This window comes from Nicotiana tabacum, chromosome 1 (genome assembly GCF_000715075.1).
Source record: "Nicotiana tabacum cultivar K326 chromosome 1, ASM71507v2, whole genome shotgun sequence".
Lineage (NCBI taxonomy): Eukaryota > Viridiplantae > Streptophyta > Magnoliopsida > Solanales > Solanaceae > Nicotiana > Nicotiana tabacum.
Window position 1 is genome coordinate 55,349,750 of NC_134080.1, and position 14,843 is coordinate 55,364,592.

The 14,843-nt window shown below is 37.1% G+C and overlaps 1 protein-coding gene across 2 annotated transcripts; it reads left to right on the top strand.

Annotated features, from left to right (window-relative positions):
- Positions 1-1,203: 1,203 nt before the first annotated feature.
- On the top strand, positions 1,204-10,487 carry LOC107802749 (uncharacterized protein ycf36-like). 2 transcript variants are annotated; one of them, XM_075236658.1, is made up of 4 exons: positions 1,204-1,753; positions 1,856-1,884; positions 8,117-8,247; positions 9,456-9,497. In XM_075236658.1, the coding sequence occupies exons 1-4, from the start codon at positions 1,267-1,269 to the stop codon at positions 9,463-9,465; spliced, it is 657 nt and encodes a 218-aa protein (XP_075092759.1). In that variant the 5' UTR covers positions 1,204-1,266; the 3' UTR covers positions 9,466-9,497. The 2 variants fall into 2 exon arrangements, with proteins under 2 accessions (XP_075092759.1, XP_016481795.1); XM_016626309.2 differs by lacking the exon at positions 8,117-8,247 and adding an exon at positions 10,154-10,487 and having other exon boundaries at positions 1,211-1,753; positions 9,456-9,512.
- Positions 10,488-14,843: the final 4,356 nt, after the last annotated feature.

Here is a 14,843-nt window from a genome sequence, read left to right on the forward strand (position 1 = left end):
ATTTTGGTCTCCTTTCGAACATCCGATTAGCGGAAACGGCATTAATTATTACCAAACACAACTTTTTATAATTAAAATTTTTAAAGATTTTTTAAAAAATGTTGTAGTGGAAAAAAACCATTGTTCAACTTCTCAACTAGTAAGAGTATCATATAAAGTAGAATAGAAAGAGTGAAAATATAAGGAAAAATTTATTCACATTATCTATCTATATTATATTAAAAGCACGAAGCCCCTATCGAAATATCATTTACCTTTTTAACCCTTGTTATGTGCATTCTAAGTTGGATATAATTGTAATTGTGGTCACCGTTAAATTTTAATTTGGGAAAAAATAAAAAATTGCTGTGCATTTATGTTTAGGATTCTTTAAGTTTTTCTTTGGCCAGGATTAGGATTTGTAAAGTTAAATTATTAAAACTTGAATAGAATACAACAATACATATTGGCTAAAAATAGAAATCCAAAAGTTATGACTAGGTCCCTATTTCTGACGATTCAACTTTTCCTATTTTCTTCTGACATCAACTTTGGCACTATATTTTCTATCTTTCTAAGCTTGATTTTTTTTCTCTTTCTATTGAGTTTGTGAATATTATAATACTTTCTTGATTTTATGACCAATAGTCTAAATGTATTGATCCAAAGTATTAGACGAAAATAAAGGTGTTAAAAACAATAAACTGTCAAGTCTTGAGATTGATTTTGATGGCAGAAAGGTGGTGGAAAGAAAAAGATAGGAAAAAAATAAATTAAAAAATTAGAAGATTTCAGTGGAATATTTTGAAATTCACAAGTGGGGATATTTTGGAATTTATGTCATTGATAAATGCAGAATGCACGTACAATACACGTACACTAAATCTAGTTTAATAAATGCATAACATATCTTTTTACTTATATACACTACCATAATTAATTACTCCTTCTCACACCAATTTAATTACTTAATAATATTAGATTAATGTGGTTTGGCGTAAGAATAAATGCAATTTAACTTTTTTTTTAAAAAGAAAAATGCGTGTCAAAATTAGAGATCTAACTTGGGCAGAATGGTATTTACAGTTCTCCAAGTTCACTCAACTCTTGATATTTTTTCCATTCAATATCACCGTAGACTTTTCCAAGATGAACCAACCCACGTCCAACATCACAAGCAAAAAAACAAAAAGAGAAAAGAAATGTACAAACATAAACCTTATTATTATAACTACTAACTATTTCAAAATCAAATCGAAAAAGAAAAATAGTAAGTGGACTTAACAAATGGCCACAACAACACTGGTTCTTCGCTCCCTAAAACCATTCTCACAAAACCCATCTCTCTCTTTTGCTTTTTCATCAACCCATCATCATCTTAAAGTCCACCATTTTCATAACCAAAGATTTATTCCAAGAATACCCTTGTCATCTTTCAGAAATAACAACCCGTTACCAGAAACTGAGTGCCCGGTCCCACTTGAGCAGCAGCCCGTTAACGAGTTCAAGGCCCTTTCTGATTCTTTCCCGTTTTCATGGGCTTCAGGTGACTTGGTTGAGTATTGTTCCCGTCTTTTTGCTACTGGGCTTGCGTTTGCCCTCTTTGTGGGCCTACCCGTTAACTTATTCGGGTCGGTTGGGCCCGAACCCGAGCCCCTTAAACCTTTCTTGGGTGCTGTTTCTGGTGGGGTTATTGTAGTCACTTTGGCTGTTGTGAGGATGTATCTTGGTTGGGCTTATGTTGGTAACAGATTGCTCAGTGCCACTGTTGAATGTAATTTTCTTACTATTTTGTTTGATTGAGTTTTTATTAGTATTATATTTTCGATAGTAATGTCAACTAATTGTTTTCTTCTTTGGATTTGCTTGGTGATAGATGAAGAGACAGGATGGTATGATGGGCAGGTACTAATGCTTAAGTTTTCTTGAATGTATGCAATTGAAGTTGTTATTTATTTGGAAACTTAGTACCTTTAGCTAATAGCATTGGTACTTTATGAATTAACTCTTTAATGCAATGCTACTTGGCTTTTTGCCCGCACTTTTTAGCTGCAGAGAATATTCCACTTTTTTCTTTTGTGAGAAGTTCTGATTTTATTAGGATTAGTTGTACTAATTTTGTGAAAAGTTCTGATTTTTATTAGGATTAGTAGTACTAGTTGGAATAGGATGTGCCTAATGGAGCAAAAGGGATGTAGAAGATTCATATATTTGATCCCAACTACTGTGGGGTTGGTATGTTTTAGTAGTAGTAGTAGTAGTAGTTGATGATGGTAAAATATAATGATTTACTGGAAAAATTGTTGTCTATTGATTTTTATTTACTAAGATATTGATTAGTAAATAGAAATGAAGTGGGTTGAGAGCTTGAGGTCCAAGGTTCGAATCCTAGCGGAGACAAAAACACTAGGTAAGAGTTATGTAGTATGTGTTCCTAGTGGGAGGTGGCAAATATCCCATGGAATTAGTCGAGGTGCGCACAAGTTGGTCAGGACAATACAATTATAAAAAAAAGATATTGATTAGTACCTCTCATATTCATAATTAGGAATAGAAGAAAGTAGCGGAGCCTGAGTAAATCCTGTTCAAGAAACCTGCAGCTTCATTATAGCATCGGCTAATCTTTTTTACTTTCTCATTATGGAAGAGTTTTATTTGGAAGTTGGATTTTGATGTAAAGAGCAGATAATTCTATGGTGAACAATAACGTTGTTGAGGAAGTAATATGAATACAGTTCCATATGTTGTAGCAATGATGGTGCTATTTGTATGGGTCGAAATCTGACCAAACAAGAATCTGCGTAAAGAGGGACGGCAAGTCACTTAGGCTGAAGTCGTATTCGTACAACGCTATAGCAACAAGCACCTCGGCCACGGCCGAGGTCGTGTACTCAGAAGGCTTGTACGGTGAATTGGATGTCATGGCATTTCAGAGGGTCAATTTGTAATCCAGTTTAATGACTTAGGCACTCTGGCTAATGACCGTTGTGCAAATGAGAATACTCAGTATATATACTAGGTGAGAGAACGAAGGAAAAGGTGGGGCAGAGAAAAACGGACACACATGTAGACTTTTCCGGAGAGGAAGAAGGATCTTCAACTCTCTCTTCTCGCAAAGGGGAAAAGGGAAAGGAAGCTTAGATCTTCAGTATGCATCATTAATTTCATTATGTCAAATGTATGGGGATCAATCTTATTAAAGAACGGTAACCTTTTTTTATCTGTGTTCTTCATTATCATTCAGTGTTATGAAAATCACCACCCTTTTCTTACATTATGGGATTCAATTATTGCTATGGTTAAATTTCATGTTCAGCTATGCTTGTTCATTCTTATCTGCTACCTCAAATCTAGGATGAATTATCTTTGGCTAGGATTTACCTCAAATCTTCCTATTTAATTAGTTCACGAAAAGATTTAACACTTTTTGGTCGAACAATTTAGTGTCGTCTGTGGGGACTTTCTAGCCAAAGTTTTAGTTTCCTCTAGATCTAAAGTTAGCCAGAGTTCCACTTCCCGGTTGTCGTAGCCTCGCCCTCTCATTGCGAACACCAACTTGAGAAATTCGTAGGCAAGCTTTTGAAATAACCGAACCAACCAAGGTCAGATCTTTGCTTGAAATCAAAATTATGTCTGATATCTGTACAAAATCCACGTCTTACTGTAGCGATGGGTTTGGCACGTCGTGAGTATGAGTTGTCAAAGTGGGATTATGGCCACTACGCACTGAGCACGTCCGCAATCCTATTTGCTATATTAACGTTAGATTCCGATCTATACTTCATGCACATTGCCCCTCTTAGGAAGGGACGATAACCTATTGTATGATTCTTTGAAATAACAAGCTTGTCTTACCCGTATGTACGGAGTATAACTTATGTCTCCCTTATTTTTGTTCCCGTATGTACGAAGTATAACTTATGTTTCCTTTATTTTTGTACACCTGGGACGGGATCAAACTGGGACTCGAGCTCGAGATCCCAACGGGCAAAGTAAGTTGTCAGCCCATAAGAAGCCCAGACTCGACTAACAGCGAAGCTAAGCACGAGGCTATCAACTCTGAAGCCGTCATTAGAGTGCGGGGCAAAACGAGTCGTTCTACAGCGCCCCTTTCCCCTCGCCAACCAATCAGGTCAAGGTAACAGACGATTTCGTTTGGGTTTGACTAGTTATTTTTCTTTTTTGGATTGGGATAGGAACATGAGCATTCTCCCAGGTACGCGAACAAGGAACAAACGCCACCAAAACAACACATCAGGAAAACGTTCCGCACTATATCATCCCACAAGCAAGCTAAATTCGACCTTATTCGAATTCCCAACTAAAAATCAGTGACTCATCACGGAAAAATCTAAAGATCTTTTTCAAAAAAAAAATGATGAATGAGAAAGAAAGTCTGAGATATGCAATCAAAGGCAAACCAACTGTCTTATTCACAAGATATACATACACGATAGCGTCTTACAAAAGACCAAAAGCGGCCCCCCATAAAAAAGAAAAACAAGCAACAACAAACGAAAGAAAAAAAAAAGCTAAGTACAAAAAGCTACCGAAACTTCACTCGGCCTCATCTCTACCACCGTCCTCGTCAGCATTATCATTATCAGAAGAGAGCTCATCTTCAATCTCAGCACCCCCACCGGCCTCCGGTGTCGCAGGGTCATAACCGCAGGCAAGACGAGCCTCGCGTGCCTTAACCTGAGCATCTTAAAAAACGGCCTTAGGAACACTCCCCGCTGCCCACAAATCCTTATATATATCTCGTTGGGCCTCAGCACGGACCCATATCTCGTACAAATGGTAAGGGACAACAACAAAATCAGATTCTTGAGGGGGGTCTAAGCCAACAGCTTGCGCCTTCTCGGCCTCGAGAGCCATAACTTGATCTCCCAAGTTTGAAGCATCCCGCTCGAGCTCACCGATCCGCTCCTCGAGCCTTGCCTCCCTCAGCGTGGTCGTCGCCCTCTCGGCTTCCCGCTCAGACCTGAGGACGCGGATAGTGTCTTCTAGCGCCGCTACCCTCACCAAAGCCGCCACTCGGGCTCCCTCGGCCCTTTCGAGCTCGGCCGCCTTCTCCGTCCACTCTGCACTTAGATTGGCAACTCTAGTGGCATTCTGCTCAAGCTGGGCTCGCAAAGATAACACCTTCGCCTGAAGATCCTCACATTCTGCCGCAACCCCTTTGCCCACCTCGAGTTCCTCGTCTTTGGCCCTAAGCAGCCTCTCGAGCTCGCTACATCTGCAGATAGACCGCACCAGATCCTCGTCCTTCATCTCCAACTCCTCCTTGAGGGACTGAGTATTATTGCCCGGCCTAAGCTGCACGTGCATCTCACAGCACTTGTTGCGATAGCGTCTCAGCCCGACGAGCACTCTCGATCTCCAGCATGCAAGTCTGAGAAGGAAAAAAGGAAGAATCAGCGAAAGCAAATGGCACAAAACAAAGAAAATAGCAAAAGGAAACTCACCCTCAAGGCCATCCCGGCCACACCGCGTGACAAACCGGAATCACTGATCTCCCAAAGAGATCTGCTTTCAGCGGTGGAGCACAGAAGGTCAAATTGGGGCACCAAGTCCACAGTGTCTTCCAACAAGTTAAAATCTGACGGAATTTCGAGCACACGAGAAGGGCCCTCCGCCCTCACATCGACCCTGGTAAAACCTTCCTCGAACATCCTCATGTCCTCAGGATCGATATCAGAATCAGATTCATAATCGTCTACCACTATGCCCTTCAACCTCTCCTTAGTCGAAGAGGGGGTGCGGGCCTTCCGAGACGTTGATGGACCGCTCGGAACAATCGCGGCAGCCCCCGAACTCTGTCTCCCCGCCATGGCAGCCTCCTCCATGCCCGAAATGGGCATCGCCTCCACACTCAGGCCGGCATCACCGCCGGCTTCAGACACCACCGAAACAGGGTCGCCCTTTGAGGGCATTTCAATAGAAGACGCCCTCTCCGACATTAATCTCTGCCTCTTTGACGAGATCTCTTTGCCACCACCATGAGAAGGTTCGTCCGCCGAACGGACTGTGGGAACCGGAGTGTCCGGCCGAAGAGCAGCCTCCGTACGAACAGGTTCGGATGCAGACGGGGTCCGCGGAATAGCTAGACTTTGGACACCCTCATCCACAGCTACCCTTGGCACAAATCGGGCAGAAGAAGCCGGCTGATGGAAAGCAAGGACGGGAGCCCTCGTCCTTCTCGCTCCTCTCCGACCTGCCAATGAGAGAAATTCGACCAAACGAAGATATAAGGTGAAGAAAAAGATGGAGCAAAGAACAAAGCAACTAAGGCTGAAACAAGCCGACTCACCAGTAGAAGGTTTGCGCCCAAACCTCTTGTGGAAAGGCGCCCATTCGTGAATCCCCATCTTGTGGGGCAGAATCGAGCTCACCCACTCGCGAATATTAGCAACTTGCGAAGAAGGTACTCTCTTGGCTGCGAAAACAAAAAGAAAACACTCGACAAGATTACTAAAGGGAGACGACGAACAACCATTTTCAAAAAAATATATATAATAAAAGGAAAGGAAGACCTACGGGCGAAATTCCACGCTTTAGGAAACCCCGCGGAGTTCGATACCACGGGCTCTATTCGGACATAGAAGAAGTTTTCCCAAAAGCGGCGATTGGCCTTGTCATCCATCTTCACCACCAAACCTTTGGTTCCTCGGTGACGAAGGTGAATCATTGTGCCCATATAAAAATGGGGGGCGAAGAGGTGAAACATGTGTTGTAGAGAAATTCCCTGATCGGCCAGCTCCGCGTACTTGATAAGCATAAGGAAGAGTTTGTATACGTACAGGGAGAGCTGAGCCGGACACACCTCGTAGAAGCGGCGGAAGTCCAACACCAAGGAAGGAAGGGGAAGCGTGTATCCGATGACAAATGGATATGCGTAAAATGCGCAGTAGCCCGGGCGGTGTATATGCACTATGTCACGACCCGCCGGAACTAGTTCAATGTGATCAGGGATCCTCCATTTGGTTTTGAACGCCGTGAGCGCTGCGGCATCCATTGTAGAAATGACTGGTTCAAACTCATCCTCGGCAGGGCTCTTGAAGTCATTCCTTGCCTTCCCTGGGCGAGGAACTACCTCATCCACAGTTAGAAACTTCTCGTCTTCCGCCTTAACTACACCCTCTTCATGTGGAGGCATATCAATTTCGGGCGCAAGGGCACCAGCAACTCTTTCTGGGTCAGAGGATCACTAGCTATCTCTTCTCTGATTGCGAAAATTGGGAACGATAAAGGAAAAAGGTAACGACAACAAGAACTCTTAACATAGGGAAATGTGAGAAACTGAGAGAGAAGAAGAAAAATTGCAAAAATCTCTTGAGCGATTGGGAAACACAGCATTCAAATGTAAGAAATTCCCCCATTTATAGGGATATAAATACCCTGAGCGGGAAAACCAAGCGCCACCATTTTGAAAACGGAAAGGGCACGGGAAACGATGCAACGCACAGAGAACATGCGCCATAATGACGCATGACAAATTAATGACATTTCGAACTGACGCAACGGTTTGGTGCAGCTTTCGAAACGTCACACCGTTATCTCGCCATGGGGTATTCCCCTATCAACCAAAACGCTCAGATTTCTCAAACTCTCGAATTGGCAAGGTCCGTCTACCGAGCTCGCCCAAGGTGATCCTGACAGACGGAGGGACTAACTGTATGGGTCAAAATCTGACCAAACAAGAATCCGCGTAAAGAGGGACGACAAGTCACTTAGGCCGAAGTCGTATTCGTACAACGCTATAGCGACATAGCACCTCGGCCACGGCCGAGGTCGTGTACTCAGAAGGCTTGTACGGTGAATTGGATGTCACGAAATTTCAGAGGATCAATCTGTAATCCAGTTAAATGACTTAGGCACTCTGGCTAATGACCGTTGTGTAAATGAGAATACTTAGCAGAGGCGGATCTAATGCAAGGTTGATGGGTTCCCGTGAACCCAGTAACTTTTGTGTAAACTTTGTATTTATACTAAAAACTTCATTAAAAGTATAAGAATATTTAACTTGGAACCCACTTCGTTGATCCAATTGTTATGTATATTAACTTGAAATCATTGTAGGAACCCATAAATTTAAAATTCTGAATCCGCCTCTGATACTTAGTATATATACTAGGTGAGAGAACGAAGGAAAAGATGGGGCAGAGAAAAACTGACACACACATGTAGACTTTTCCAGAGAGGAAGAAGGATCTTCAGCTCTGTCTTCTCGCGAAGGGGAAAAGGGAAAGGAAGCTCAGATCCTCAGTATGCATCATTAATTTCATTATGTCAAATCACCACCCTTTTCTTACATTAGGGGATTCAATTATTGCTATGGTTAAATTTCATGTTCAGATATGCTTGTTCATTCTTATCTGCTACCTCAAATCTAGGATGAATTATCTTTGGTTAGGATTTACCTCAAATCTTCCTATTTAATTAGTTCACGAAAAGATTTAACACTTTTTGGTCAAACACTATTGTGCTCTTTATGCTGATATGAAGGTCATTAAGTTTTGGGCTACGACTAATCAAATAGGCCACCTTAGCAAAATTATATAAAAACGAACCAGAGGCATGGCCTCCACTGATAATGCACTGGTGGAATTTCTCCTGGACATTAGCTTGAGCTGGTATTGCCACATGAGTTGGTATTGCTACGCTATTGGTTCAAAGTATGAGTGTGGATTCTGATTAGTTGATTTTTTGTATTCCGGGGAAATATTGATCCTTCACTTTGTGCTATGGTAGGACTTACGTGAACCAAAACCATTTCCTTCTCTTGACCCCTATGATTTAATTTTAATTTCACTTCTTACCTCTTACCTTTTAACCAAGCATATAAAATGTCCCAGCTCCCTTTTCTATTCATCTCTGCCTCATTTTACCCTTACCAAACATAGTTTAGGTCCAATTCTGTTGTGGGAGTGGTAAGGTCTGGTCTTGCTTGGATTATGTTCAGCTGCACCGTCCAGCTATCCAGTTCTTGGTCTTGAGTGTTGCCCTAAAACATATGTTTAACCTAGAAGCAACTGCCTACTGGCTACAACTGCAAGTCTTGTTTGTGACCAAAGTTGGTTTGCTTTGCTGATATTCCAATGATTTATCTTGTTTGTTCCCCGATGAGTCATTTATTCTACGGTTAATGGAATCATCTGTTGTATATATGTCGCCAAGCTTCACATGGAGTTAGAAACAGTTACATTGTGTTGAATGGAAGAATATACCTTAGGCTAAATGCTTATATCATCATATAATTTGCTAGTATTAAGCTATTTTTGGATGAGAAGATCTCCACATCCTTTGGTACTTGAAGGAGATTTTTCCTTGCTGATATGGGTGAAGGAGTATAGCTTAGGCTAAATGCTTAATTCATGCATGTAATTTTCTAGTATTACTAGGCTAGTCCAAGTTATTTTCTGATGAGAAGATTTCCATATCCGTGGGTACTTGAAGGAGATTTTTCATTGCAGATATGGGTGAAGACTCCTGAAGTTTTGGCACGAGATCGCCTTTTGGGTTCTTTCTCTGTAAGTAATAAAGTTGCTAACTTGGATAAACTATCTCAATGTCCGACAATGCTGTAGTATATTTCTTTTCTAAATAAACGGTATTGTAAGTCTGACTAAAATGGTCTAGTGATTTTATTTACTGACCAAGTTTATTGCTTGAAATATGATGCATTAGTTATGTAGGAACAGCTAGCATTGATTTTTCTATTGGACTTGGATCATGACATCTTCTTCTGGCATAGTCTAGTAAGGACCTACGTTGCGCTGACTGTCCAAAATATTGTTACACCCGTGTCGGATCCTCCAAAATATGCTATTTTTGGAGGATCCAATGCGCGCCCGACGACATTTTCGGAGAGTCAGAGCAACATAGGTAAGGACGGCAGATCTTAGTAATTGAATCAGCAGATTTTGTTCCATGCATTGTCAAGCACAAATGATAGAACTTTTTACCCTATTTGATTCATCACAATTCAATACAAAAGACTCGATTGCTCATAAGTCCCTGATATAATTGACTCTGAACCTTCGAACGAAAGATGCTTGTAAGCTGACAGCCAGGAAATATAGGAAAAGGTTTTCAGTGTAAAATTTGTTTCCCTGGGATGGTAGTCTTTCCGAGTGCTACCGATGGAATTGTGAAGTGACTCTGCTTGCAGGTGAGGCCTGTTCTGAGTAGATTAAAGAACACATTGGTGGTTCTTGCCACATCATTGCTTGTGTGTGTCCTCGTTTTCGTCAATGTCGAGAACCGCCAAAAGGATGTTTATATACCATCAGAAGAAGCTGGTGGTAGATCAGTACCAGGAGTATACAATGATGAGTCTGCAAGATCATTTGAACCAGATGCATTCTGTGGTGAACCTGCTGCTCCTTAATTCATAAGTACTAACTGCTAGCCATTCTTCTTCATTTACTTCTCTGTATATGTTATCATGTATTATGTCAACCTCACCTGTATAGTAATAGATACAAAGTGTATATTGTTCTATCTCCATTCCCCTCTTTCTGTAAATGCATCACGTTGTGAACTTGCATTAAAAGTACCATTATTTTTAATACATGGATAAGCATCTATAAAGATAAAACTGTCCTTTCAAAACCTGTAATACACCAAACCAAACACTCGATAAGAAATAATTTTAGTGTAACTAATCTCATCATTACTAATACACATATTTAGTAATGATTCTTATACATCCTACCAAACGACCCCTCAATAGTCAAACATCAAAAAGTATTTTTATACTTTATTTTCCACTTGCAGTTACATTTTTTCGTGTTTATCTTTGACCAAGCACAAACAAATGATCTCCATATAAAAAATGTGACCTTAAAACACAAGTGATATTGTTAACAAGAAAAAAGAAAAAACAATTTATACCAGATATGTCGTATTCCATGGAAGTGCCAAGCAGGAAATTTACTTGCTAATTGTCTTTGGAAAAAGACCATTTATGTGAAATGCAAGAAAAAAGAAAAAGAATGAAAGCGAAAAAAAAAGAAAAAAGAAGAGTTGAGACATCCTTACGTAAGTCCGTCTCCGTGAACTTTGCATACATTGTCAGTCTTAAGTTCAAATAAAGGAAGAGAATTGTGATAAGCTAATAACAGAGAAGGATTACGATAAATTGACAATCAGCCTAAACTAATCAATTTATGACAGAACAAGTTGTTATTGGTGTTGACTAGGGGTGTACATGGACCGGGTTGGTTCGGTTTTTATCAAAACCGAACCAAACCGACTATATCGATTTGGATTGGTTCGGTTTTGTCGGATTTTTCGGGTTTCGGGTCTTTTTGTTACATGTATATTATTTCTATCTTACTTTGTTAAAATTATAGATAAAACTTCGATAAGTGAATATATGTTTAGTCAATATGGAAAAAATTGACAAACATATGATCTATTAAAATATTCTAATAGGAGAATATTTTTAGTAACACAGATAGTTATTTTCTTAGTCGTCTAACAATAATTTATTTATACTTTCAAGGTTAATACATGAGAGGATTCCAAATATTTCTACACTTTCTAAAGAAAATTCACTATAAAGTTTTAAAAATATAAATAAAATTTATATATTTATATGTCGGTTTGGTTCGAGTTTTTTTACTCAATACCAAATTAAGTCAAACCAAACCTAATCGGGTTTTTTAATCGATTTCGTTTGGTTTTTGGGTTTGGTGCCCCTAGTGTTGACACAACCTCTCGTCTCTGGTGACACAGCTTTCTTTGACTAATAATTGCTCTTAAGCATACAGATATATGACCTCAATCGCAAACAAAATGATGTGTTTTGGTGGTGGCATGAGGATAATATGTTGGATTTACTTAATAAAGTCGGTTGAGAACATTAGGTTTAAGGTTTAAACTCTAGCGAAAATAAAAAGACTAAGTGATTTTTTTCCAGCCGTTCAGATATATGAATAGCAGATATTCCGTAAAATTAGTCGAAATGTGCGTGAAATGACGCGAACACACAATTATAAAAAAAATGTTGGATTATGACCAATAATTCAATATTCAATGTATGAAACCTCACGAAGGTTCCAACAAGTAACACAAGATTCACAAGGGAGGAAGTTCACCTTCTGGAAGCTTCTTTTAGGTGTCTATGTTCTTTTAATTAATGCTTTTTAATTCAACAACACATATTAGCTAATCTCTTTATGGTCAAATACACGTTCTGTGGTTGCAACTTTGCAATTTTTTATATCACCGTTGAAACCTCTTCACACCATTTCATTGAACTTTTTCTCACTTTTCTCTCTCTGATTTTTTTAATTTGGTGGGGCCCTATTTTTTGAAGATCAGATTTTATTGTTTTTTTAAATTTGTTTACTTGCCCAAAAATAAGATGATATTATTGCTTGAATAATAATTTACATAATAATCCTCCTATTTGGAAGATCCTAACTAGTATTACTACTCGCACGATGTGCGGATAATATTATGATCCTGTTAAATTCTTTAAATTAAAAGAACAAATCATATGAATAACTATTGTGATAAGCGTAAATATTATAATCTCATATATAGCCGGTGATACAAACAAATAAAAATACAATATGATTCAAAAATAAATACTCCTTCCCTTTCAATTTACATAAAATATTTTTCTTATTAGTCTGTTCCAAAAGAATGACACATTTCTGTATTTGGAAATAATTTATCTTTACATTTTTTATTTTACCAATTTTACATATAATGAGAAGTTCTTACACTCATACAAATATCATGGTCCCACAAAACTATTAGGATAATAAGTTTCAAAAGTTTTCTTTTTCGTTCTTAAATTTTGTGTTAAGTCAAACTATATCATCTATATTAAAACTGAGTGAAGTCATACTATATCGAGTACTAACAAATAAAAATACATTTAGTAATATCTTAATTTAAATTATAAAAATATATTATATTATTATCTCAACATAATAAATTCTCACATCAGCGTCAACTTCTACCAACCTAAAATTACACGGTGACAAATTAATATATACATATATGATAATTTATTAACAACCAATATATTCCAACTTTTGGGAATTACCAACTTGGATCGTAATTTTGCTCAATAATTTTGCTAGTTACCTCAACTTCAACCACACAATTAAAGTTACATTATTTTTAACAATTTAAATGATACCTTTGGGATATAGTTAAGATTAATATATTATAATTAAATAAATATTAACCTACTTTAAATATTTTTCTTCCACGATGCACATGTACTAAAAAAAGATGAGTTCTTATATGTAATTCTTAATTAAATGAATCTTATCTTATGATGTTATGATTCACTTTATTTTGTGTAAATAGCAATCCCAAATAGTGCAATTATATTCATCTATGTGTTTACCCTATCCAAATCTATTTCATTCTAATTGACACACACACACACAATTTGAGAGAACATAAATATCAACAACGCGCTAATATATATAATATTCGAGTGAACCTTCGGCCTCTTAAAAATATAGTGCCATTGAGAAGAATCTATCCTCCTTTTTATATATTTTGGCATAGCAACTGCTAGCACTAATAAAAAAATAAAAAAATAAAAAAGTATGTATTGCTTCCAAACAATTGAGGTATAATATAAATTATAAAATATTGGATAATTAATTTTACCGTAAGACAACACAATTGACATTTGTTTAGCCAATGTTTGAGTCGATTCATATTTAAACATTATCCCTAAGGTAGTTATGAAAGTTAAGTTTTGATCCAACAACTCGGTAATTACGATTGTGGGTTCGAACCTAAATTTTTTAGTCTTATTTCTAGTAACCAACATGTTTTTATTTTTTCTGTTATTTTTGTTGTGAACTCAAATTTCAAAAAACTCTTTCTCATTATTTAGAACAACTCGCCTCACTCGTTAAGCCTCCTATTTGAATTGGAACATTTATGTGTTGATTAGCTTTCCTAATTAATTAATCAATCAATTCAAATTTAACTTTTTTCCATTCATATTCAAAAGAATCTTATTTACTATCTTTCTATTTAAATTTAAATAAATATCATGTCTTTCAATTTAAATTAAATACTATAACAAATATTGTCATAATTTATCAAGTGGTTTTATATTAGCTTGCCACTTGGCTTAACCATAATGCACACTTGCTATATTTTCATGAGAGTTTTTATTAGCTTATGGAGTTACTTAATGTCCTTACTCATTGCTCTACTTTTAGTATAATACAATGAATATAGTTTTGTATTACCATAAAATTTAATTTAACTTTGTTCTTTTGTTCCGTAGCTCCAATCGTTTTGTTTAAATTTATCAATAATATTATTTTTTCTATTTAATTATTTTATTAAAAAAATTTAAAGTGTAGACTCCTTCACATTATTTTTATTCTCCTCTATATACATTATTTTCTATCATATAATATTTTAGTTATTTTTCACATTTCGTGTTATATCTATAATATAAACATTATCGTATTATTTTTCTAATTCTTTTGAAAATGTGCCAAAGTTTAAACAAAGAAGCTCTTTTATTATTTTTCATAAATCTACACTTTTAGTAATTATTATTTAGTATTATATACAATAAGCAATTAGTTTTTTTCCTTTTGTTTTCGTATAGAGTTTTGACTTTAATTTTGTTTTATAACTTAACTACATGACAATTTTAATTACATCTTTATATTGTTAATTTGTTGCTTGGCGTTATTTCATTGTAAATATTTTAAATTTTAGGTTTATAAATTATATTTTCAGTTGCGTGATATTATCCACATAATTTATTTTTTCTCGTAATAATTAAAAAAAAATTTCTTATATCAATTTTAAATGTCTAATCCTTCTATATATCTACAATTATATTATTTATT

What these genes read in the sequence shown, in the direction of transcription:
- LOC107802749 (XM_016626309.2), top strand. Translation starts at nt 1,267, where the DNA reads ATGGCCACAACAACACTGGTTCTTCGCTCCCTAAAACCATTCTCACAA. An exon ending in GCTCAGTGCCACTGTTGAAT is followed by an intron (nt 1,754 to 1,855) that starts GTAATTTTCTTA and finishes GCTTGGTGATAG; the next exon opens with ATGAAGAGACAGGATGGTAT. An exon ending in GCCTTTTGGGTTCTTTCTCT is followed by an intron (nt 9,513 to 10,153) that starts GTAAGTAATAAA and finishes CTCTGCTTGCAG; the next exon opens with GTGAGGCCTGTTCTGAGTAG.